This window comes from Quercus robur, chromosome 1 (assembly GCF_932294415.1).
Source record: "Quercus robur chromosome 1, dhQueRobu3.1, whole genome shotgun sequence".
Taxonomy (NCBI): Eukaryota; Viridiplantae; Streptophyta; class Magnoliopsida; order Fagales; family Fagaceae; genus Quercus; species Quercus robur.
In genome coordinates, this window is record NC_065534.1 from 38,603,631 (window position 1) to 38,613,644 (window position 10,014).

Below are 10,014 nucleotides of genomic sequence, written 5' to 3' on the forward strand. Positions count from 1 at the left end.
TCCACCTGTGGAGACAACCTCGTCCAAGACTCCTCCCAGGATGACTACGTCTGTCTCGTCTCAGCCCCCGCCGAGGGTATCTTCGAACATAATTGAAAACGAAGATTTGGCTTGGCAACGTTTTCAAGAAGCTGTGAAGGACGAGGACATACAGGCTTGCTATGACATGTCTTTAAAAGATTTCGAACATTCTGGTGTTCATGATCTGTTTAAGGTAAATTTCCTTTCGTCTTGCCTTTATTATTTCACTGTCTTTTAGACGTCTTAACCAAGCATTTCTCTTTTGCAGGCCATGTCTAAGTTCATCGCAGCGTCCAGGCAAGCCACTGAGTTGGACAAGACGAGAATTTTGCTGGAGACGACCATAAAGAGCGTGAGGGACGAGAGTAAGAAATGGGCTAGGGTTGCTGCTGAGGCTAAGCAGAAAGAAGCTGAGCAGCAAAATTTGATCGCAGAGTTGAAGGCTGCCGTGGTGGAGAAAGATTCTCGTCTCGACCACCTTCAAGTGAAGAATGACGAGCTGAGTAGTTCCCTCTCCAAGGCCAAGGACGATGCCATTGCGGAGTTCAAAGCGTCCAAGGAATTTACAGACTTGCTGGACCGCAACTATGCAGCGGGTTTTTGAAGATTTCAGGATGGACGCTGTTGAAAACTTCCCTGAGGTGGACTTCAACTCTATCAAACTTAATTTGAACGCTGCTACCAGCTCTCTTCTCCAAACCAGCTCTGAGGACGTTAATATTGAGGACGATGCCTCCACCCAGCCACCCAGTGCCCCTCCTGCTTAAGAACGAGTTTTTTTTTTCTTTTTTTTTTTGTTTTGATCCTTTGTTTTGGGATCTTTTGATGTAATTCAAGTACACTGATCTCGTCCAAAATTCTTAGGACGAGGTATGGAAACTAGTTCTTCGCAAGGGTGTTTGGACGTTGGTTGTCCGCCCTTGAACAGTTGGTGAATTTTACCTTTTATGTATGGACGAGATTTTTTGTTTCGTTTTTTTAGCTTCTTGCTTTACTCGTCCATATTTGGTGTGTTTAAACCATCTATTAAAATTTCAATGGCTATTTCTCGTCCTTAGACTAAAAAATTGTCATGCACTCTGATCGTCCACGGACTTATGGACCTTGCCCGTCTGTAGACTGGGTTTTGGCTCAAAAATCTCGTCTATGGACTTTATTATGGACGTGCGTTTTGCCTCGTCCTTTATATAAGTTTGCCCAGGGCCTAGGCAAGTTATGGGTTCTTCCTCGTCCTTTGATCTGGACGAGGACGCCTTTACCTTGCTTTTTACCCTTATGGACGAATACGCCTTGGGCTCGTTATAGGTTCCACCTTGTTCTTTGACTAAAATAAAGGTGTCTTGCTTTACCCTTAGGAAAGTTTTAGACGTTACATCTCCGCGTCCAGAGAATTTACTCGTCTGATTGACAATTAAAAAATATTTTGTTCTTAGCCACCCTGTAGGTTAGCTTTGAACGAGAATGCCATGGAAATCTGAAATTCACACAACATTTTGTACATTACATAAATATCGTTTACAGATAAGGTCCTTCCTCAGGACAAGATCTCCTATGTTCTTGGTTGCTAAAGAGACCTTCCTCAGGACAAGATCTCCTATGTTGAAACGTCTTGGTTTCACCCTTGCATCATATTGCCTAGCCATGAGGTTCTTGTACTTCGCTGCCCTGTGCTCTGCTTCTGTCCTTACTTCGTCTATAAGATCGAGGTTCAAGCGGAGTTGCTCCTCGTTATCCTTCTCCTCATATGACATCACCCTATGGTTAGCCTTGTGCACTTCCGCAGGTATAACTGCTTCACTTCCATAGGCTAGTTTAAAAGGGGTCTCCCCTATAGGGGTCCTCACTGTCGTCCTGTATGCCCATAGGACACCAGGTAACTCATCTGGCCATACTCCCTTTGCCCCCTCAAGACGAGTCTTGATGATCTTCAGCAAGGATCGGTTTGTAACCTCAGCCTGACCGTTTGCCTGTGGATGTGCGGGGGAGGAATAATGATTTTGGATTCCAAAGTGTAGACAGAAGTCCCTGAAAAGGGTGTTGTCAAACTGTCGCCCGTTATCGGAAACTAGTACCCTGGGTACTCCAAACCTGCACACTATATTCTTCCAGACGAAGTTCTTTACATTCTGCTGTGTAATGTGTGCCAATGGTTCTGCTTCCACCCACTTAGTGAAATAGTCAATCCCTACCACCAAGAATTTCATCTGTCTAGTTCCAAGTGGAAATGGACCCAGGATATCTAGGCCCCATTGAGCAAAGGGCCACGGGGCCATCATTGGGGTGAGATACTCTGATGGTTGTCTGGGGACATTACTGAATCGTTGGCACTTGTCGCATGCCTTGACATAAGCTTTTGCATCCACTTGAACAGTTGGCCAATAGTACCCTGCACGGACGACTTTTTGGATAAGCGACCTGGCTCCTGAATGGTTTCCACAGGCTCCTTCATGAACTTCCCTCAGCACATAGTTCGCCTCTTCTGGGGCCAGACACCTAAGATAAGGTTGAGAAAAGCCCCTCTTATAGAGAACTTCGTCCATAAGGACGTACCTTGCTACTTTTATCCTGAGTTTTTTAGCTTCGTCCCTTGCTTCCAGAAGTCTCCCGTCCTTCAAATACGAGACGATTGGGGTCATCCAATTTTCTTCATTCCCTATTTGCTGTACTTCCGGGAGATCTACACTCGGGACGTACTGAATTTCATCATACTCTTCGGTTGTTCCGGTTGCTGAGGCTTCCTTCGCTAAGGTGTCTACTTCTGCATTCTCTTCCCTCGGGATTTGAATGAAGTTAGCTTTCTTGAATTTTTCCACAAGCTGTAATACCCTCTCCAAGTACTTTTTCATTCGTTCTTCTTTCGCCTCATATGTCCCATTTATTTGGCCCATTACCAGCGAAGAGTCTCCCAGGACGAGAACCGACTCCGCTTCTACAGACTTAGCCAATTCTAGCCTTTTAAGCAGAGCTTCATACTCCACCTCATTGTTAGTTGGTCGATATTGTAGACGGACTCTATGCTTCAACTTGTCTCCTTCAGGGGATTGTAAAACCACCCCTATTCCTCGTGCACGCTGTGTGGACGAGCCATCTACATGGACCACCCAATTTTTATCCTCCTGCACTTCATCGTTGCATCTCGGGGTGAACTCCGCAATAAAGTCTGCCAGGGCTTGAGCCTTAATAGCATGTCTTGGTTGGTATCGGATATCAAACTCGCTAAGTTCGACCGCCCATTGGATCAGACGTCCTGCGGCTTCCAACTTGTTCATAGCTTTCTTAAGTGGGTGATCTGTCATAACATTGATTACATGGGCTTGGAAGTAGTGTCTTAACTTCCTGGAAGCCGTGATGAGCGCGAAGGCCAGCTTTTCTATTGGCAGATATCGTCCTTCCGCCCCCTCAATGCCCTACTGGTGTAATACACTGGCTTTTGCATTTTTGCTTCCTCTCTTATCAGTGCTGAGCTCACAGCATGCGGGGTCACCGCCAGGTACAAAAACAGTTCCTCTCCTACCACGGACGGACTTAGCAGCGGGGGCATGACAAGATACGTCTTCAAATCTTGGAAGGCTCTTTGGCACTCGTCCGTCCATTCGAAGGCTTTCTTTAGAACCTTGAAAAATGGCAAACACTTGTCAGTAGCTTTAGAGACAAACCTGTTGAGGACGGCAACTCGCCCGGTGAGAGATTGTACTTCTTTAGTATTCTGCGGAGGCTTCATTTCTAGGATTGCCTTGATCTTTTCTGGGTTGGCCTCGATCCCCCTGTGTGAGACCATGAATCCAAGAAATTTTCCCGAAGCCACTCCGAAAGCACATTTACTGGGGTTCAACTTCATACTGTATCGCCTGAGTGTGTTGAAGGTTTCTTGCAAGTCATCTAAATGCTTACCCTCTTCCAAACTTTTCACTAACATATCATCCACATACACTTCGACATTTCGCCCAATCTGAGGACGGAACATGTGATTGACCAGTCGTTGATACGTTGCTCCAGCGTTTTTCAATCCAAAGGGCATTACTTCATAACAGAACAAGCCCTGGCTAGTAACGAATGAGGTCTTCTCCTGGTCAACCTCGTCCATCCGTATCTGGTTGTATCCTGAGAAAGCGTCCATAAAACTAAGCAGTTTATGGCCCGCGGTTGAGTCCACCAGTTGATCAATGCGTGGTAATGGATAGCTATCTTTGGGGCAAGCCTTGTTCAGGTCAGTAAAATCCACACACATCCTCCACTTACCGTTTGCCTTTTTGACCATCACTACGTTGGCCAACCAATCTGGATAGTACACCTCTCGGATAAGCTTCGCTGCCATCAATTTTTGAACCTCGTCTTTAATAGCATTTTCTCTCTCAGGAGCAAACACCCTTTTCTTTTGTCGTATTGGCTTCGAGGATGGACATACGTTCAGGCGATGGGTGATGACATTAGGATCTATTCCAGGCATATCCTCATGGCTCCAAGCAAACACATCTACGTTCTTCCTCAAAAACTGGACAAGGTTTTCTTTAACTCCTCTTTCTAGATCTGCCCCCACCTTGGTACATCTTTCAGGGTTCCTTTCGTCTAAGGGAACATCTTCCAGCACTTTAATAGGTTCTACCACGACCCTTTTTTCTTCAATAGTCATTGTCTGCACTTGTTCGTCCATGGCCAACATAGCCAAGTAACACTCTCTCGCTACCAGTTGATCTCCTTGCACTTGTCCTACTCCATAGTCTGTTGGGAACTTGACTGATAGGTGGTAGGTGGACGTAACTGCTTTCCAACTATTCAAAGTCGGCCTCCCAATTATGGCATTATAGGAGGATGAACAGGCTACTGCCAGGAAACTCACGTTCTTGGTGACTTGTTGTGGATGTGCCCCTACTACCACTGGTAATGTAACAGTACCCACGGGCTGCACCTTCATCCCACCAAAACCTACTAACGGAGAATTCACCGGACGAAGACGGTCTCGTCCTAACTTCATCTGCTGAAAAGCTGGAAGATACAGGATATCTGCCGAACTTCCATTATCAACCAGTACCCTTCTGGTTGTGTAGTCAGCGATGAGCAAGGTAATGACTATAGCATCGTCATGAGGATGGTGGATTCTTTCAGCTTCTTCTTCGGTGAATGTGATTGCCTGTTCGTCCATATCTCTAGGTGGTCGTCTAGAGAGTTGGACGCTCTGCACCACCTTCAGGTATGTTTTCCTGGACCTGGAGGACTGAACTGTTGAGCTCCCTCCGACGATAACCCTGATTTCTCCGAGAGGTGGCCGTGACGACTCTTCAGCTTTTCCCTTGGGTTTGTCGTCCTTGTGGTCTCGTCCTAGGAAACTTCTTAGCTTCCCCTGCCTTATAAGATTCTCAATCTGCTGCTTTAGATCAAAACATTCGTCTGTATCATGCCCATGGTCTCTATGGAAGCGACAATACTTGTTTCTATTGCGCTTATTCGGATCTCCCTTCATTTTTTCTGGCCACTTCAAGGAAGGATCATCTTTGATTTGCATTAGGACTTGATCAAGTGGCATGTTCAATGGCGTATACTGCTGACTTCGTGCTGAGGGGCCTGCCTTCCTGTCACGATCCTTTTTGTCTTCCGTTCGTCCTTTCTTGAGACGAGGACCTTGCTCTGGGTGACGAGTGGGGTTAGCATCCATTTTCTCAATTCTCTTCCTCTTCTTGGCTATGATAGCATCCTTTGCATTCATAAAATTCTGGGCTGAGTGGACGAGTTCGGCCATAGTCTGAGGCTCTTGCTCATATAGCTTATGGATGAACAAATCAGAGTGAACCCCATTGTGGAAAGCCGCCAGGAGTAGCTTGTCGTCCATCTCGTCCACTGCTAAAGCTTCCCTATTGAACCGCGTAATGAACGACCGCAAACTTTCACTCTCCCCTTGTTCTATGGTCAGCAAACTAGACGAGGAACGCTTGTGCCTTTGTCCTCCAATGAAGTTGTTGACAAACAACTTACTTAATTCTTCGAAGGACGTTACCGTGCTGGGAGGTATTTTGCTGAACCACACTCGTGCGGGTCCTTTAAGAGTAGTAGGGAAAGCTCTGCACATTATTTCATCCGGAACCCCTTGAAGATGCATAGTAGTTTTGAAGGTGGAAATGTGGTCAAATGGATCTCGCGTCCCATCATATGAATCTAAGGAAGGCATCTTGAACTTTGGTGGCAAAGGGTGAGCATTGATAGGAGGCACAAATGGGGAGTCAGTCCTGTGAACCAAGTCCTCTACGGGGTTGGTCCTCTTCATATTTTCCTTCATCTCATCCATAGTTCTTCTCATTTGGTCCATCTCCCTTTCCAAGTGAGGCACCCTCCTTGAAGGGGTACCCCTTGACTGGCTCTCAAACTCGACATTCCTCTCATCTTGGCTCTGGACCTGTCTTCCAACATTCTCATCGCGATGCTGCCTCCTCATGTTAAGTTCTCTAACCAACTTCTGGTTCTGGCGGGTCAATTCTGCCATAGTAGCAGCCATGGATTGCACGTGTTAGACAGAAGGCGGTTGTACGGTGGGCACCGATTGACGGTCGCCTCTGCTTTCTTGAAGGCCTGGGCTGGTAGCCCTTGACCTTGTCCGGACCATTTCAGCCCTTATGTCCAAGAAAGAAATCGCAGAATCCAACAATGGAAATCAAACGTTATTCTTTTCCCACAGACGGCGCCAACTGATGAACTCTGGGATATCAGTGGACTGAAAATGCCGGGCTTTGGTAAAGTTGCGACTGAATCCTGAGAAAACAAGTAAAAACTCAGAGGAGACCGGTGGAAGCCGGCCAAGAACCCTCCGATGGTGAAGTTAGTCTCTGACTGAAGGAATGTAAACTTAGTTTCTCAAGAACAGAATAGAATGCCTTACTCTTTCATTGGCGTGTGCTTATATAGTATACGGGAAGCGGTTACTTGCTTGGTAACCGCTCCTACAGTTGAGGAATCCAACAGGCTCGGAAGTAACTGATTCAGAAGTTCGTATTTCGCAACGGTTGGGCTTGGCTGGTGACGGTTTGTTCTTCCACTCGGCGGAGACAGTAATCCTCCCTTGTCCTTTATGGACGAAGAGATGCTGCCAAGCTCGTCCATCCTTTACAGACGGACGAATGCTAAGAAGCCCGTCTGTCCTCAAGGACGGACGGATGATAGTAAGTTCGTCCGTCCGTCTGTGTTGAGCACAGACGGACGAGTAACTGATGAATAACCTCGTCTATCCTTTGGACGACGCATATGGACAGGAGATGACTTAGCGAATTTTCGTTGCACATCAATCCTCATTCTTGTTCTTAAGACTTTTGCAGTGCCTCCTAAAGTGGTCAGCTTTGCCACAATTCCAACATTGTAATTATTGGCTAAATCTAGATTTACTTCTATTCCAATTGGAATTTTTGGATTTTGATTTGCCCTAATTTGATTTCCTGTCATTACCTCTACCTCTTATCTCAAGATTTAGGGCAGAACCAAATCCTAAGGTTTCACACTCATCTCTTCAGCGAATCTCCTCAATTAGAACTAGATCTCGCTTGTCATTGTACTTCAGCTTTTCCTTTCCAGTAGAATTGCTTACTGTCATTCTCATAGCTTCCCAACTGTTTGGCAAAGAAGCCAAAAAGATCAGTGTACGAATCTCATCATCAAAATCAATTTCTACAGAAGACAGTTGATTTGTGATAGTGTTAAATTCATTCAGATGTTGTGCTACTGATGCATTGTCTACCATCTTCAAATTGAATAGTTTCTTCATCAGATGCATCTTGTTGTTTGCTGACGGCTTTTCATACATACTAGACAAAGCCTTCATCAGATTTGCTGTGGTCTTTTCCTTCACAACATTGTGTGCAACAGACCTAGACAGAGTTAATTTGATAACTCCCAGTGCCTGTCTGTTAAGAAGAATCCATTCATCATTTTTCATAGTTGCAAGTTTCTCCCCCAAAAGCGGCAAATGCAACTTCTTCCCATAGAGGTAGTCCTCGATCTACATCCTCCAGAATCCAAATTCCATGCATCGAACTTTTCTATTCCATTGCTCCCACTCAAACCTAACCCTAGGCTCTGATACTAGTTGAAAGGGAATATACATGAAATTCCCAAATCTATGAGATGCAAAAATAGAGAAAAAAATATGAGTTGAAGAAAACAATCATACAAGACAATATTTACGTGGTTCAGCAATTTGCCTATGTCCATGGAGTTTTAGAGATTTCACTATTCTCAAGGAAAAAAATACAAGAAGCGGCAGTACAGTTTTCTTTCTCAAAAACAACATAAAACCCTAATTTCCAAAACAATAGTTTTTACATCCTATGCTTAGGACCAAGCCTCCGCTCCATGGACTAAGACTCAGAAAATCTTCTATTAACCGTAACAATATTATTATTTTGAGTTTGTTCATAATCTAGATTAAACACAATTAGGTTCCATAAATAAATATAGTTGTGAAAATTATGGAATGACTTTATTAAGTAACTTAGTGCAAAATGATTGTAAGAATTAAAAAATCGAAGGGAGATGTTATACTAGTCTTCTTCAAGTTAGAGTAAGAGAATTTAGAAGAAGGGTAGGGTTACTCCTCAATCCCCATGTCTATTCCAAAAAGAATCCACTCATGTTTCGTAAAGCACAGAATTATGGGCATAAAGATTGAAGCAGATCTAGATCAAAAAAGGTAAAGCAATATGATTTCGTAAACACTATGTTGAAAGTATTAACTATTTTTGATTATTTGTAACTTAATCTAGTTGTTATAAATATGGAACAACTTTCCTTTCAGGGTTCTTCGAGAAAATTGGAATGAAATATGGAGCAACTCGACCTTGAATGATTGTAATAGCAATAATTGAGGGAAGAGGTTACCCTTTTATGTATTCCACATCGGAGCCCCTCCTGTGTGTAAAGCATGAAATCACGGAAGCAAAGATTAAATCATGTTTATCGCAAGAGGTTATTAAAGTAAAATAATTTTGTAAATAGTGTATCGAAAGTAGTAATTACTTTTGTAACTAATGATAGTTGTTGCAATTCGTCCCAGATTAGAGACAAGGGATTGGAGAGAGAGTAGGGTTCCTCTCGTTGATTATTCCACGTTGGACCCATCCTCATTTGTAGAGCACAAATTTTATAAACGCAGATTGAAGCATATTTAGATTATAAATGGCAACTAAAGCAATATATCTTTGTAAGCAGTGTGCTGAAAGCATGAACTATATATCTTTATCTAAATATAGTTCTATTTTACCGATTAATATTTTGTACGGTAGATAAGATTCGAACCTATCTTCCTTATTTGATAGTAAAAGATTTTACAAATTAATATAACTGAAACCCACAACTAAATATAGTTGTTAAAAATATGAAATAATTTCATTAAGGTTCTCAAAAATAAAGGAAATGAATGAAATATGGAATGACTCGATGCTAAATGAATATAATAATAAAAAGTAAAAACAGACGGAAGGGAAATGTTTTCATCTCGTTCAAATTAGAGTGAACTCACTCATGTCTGTAAACCAAACAGTCATTGAAGCAATTAAATTTTGTAAATTCCAGGCCGAAATTATCTATATTCGTGTTGGGTCCTAAATAATATTATCACTAATATATTACCAATTCCAAATAGCAATTACACACATGAACACAAATATTTACATGAAAAATTATTTCTCCTTAAAGGGAAAAACCACAGCACAAATTTCGAATCAATTCACCATTATCAAATCAATTATAATAATTCTTAAGTTTATGCCTAACTTGAGATTCACTAAATATAATAATAAATCCACTAGTGTATGTCTCACGGTTAAAGAAAATCCACTTGGTTTCTTTGCTCTTACACATTAATTATTTCTCTCAAAGGCGACAACACTTTGGTCTTTCCTCTCTATTTTATTCTCCACGCACAACTCTCTCTTGGCTGCCTTTTTTTTCCCTAAGCGACTCCCTCTTGGTTGCTCTCTCTTTTCTCTTGTGTGGCTTCCTCTTTCTCTGTCTCTTCTA

The 10,014-nt window shown here is 43.0% G+C and overlaps 1 protein-coding gene across 1 annotated transcript; it reads right to left on the reverse strand.

Annotated features, from left to right (window-relative positions):
• Nucleotides 1-1,450: 1,450 nt before the first annotated feature.
• LOC126708230 (uncharacterized) lies at nucleotides 1,451-3,317 on the reverse strand. The gene is made up of 3 exons (XM_050408061.1): nucleotides 2,110-3,317; nucleotides 1,596-1,872; nucleotides 1,451-1,495 (listed from the first exon to the last, which is right to left on the reverse strand). The coding sequence occupies exons 1-3, from the start codon at nucleotides 3,315-3,317 to the stop codon at nucleotides 1,451-1,453; spliced, it is 1,530 nt and encodes a 509-aa protein (XP_050264018.1).
• Between the last annotated feature and the right edge of the window lie 6,697 nt (nucleotides 3,318-10,014).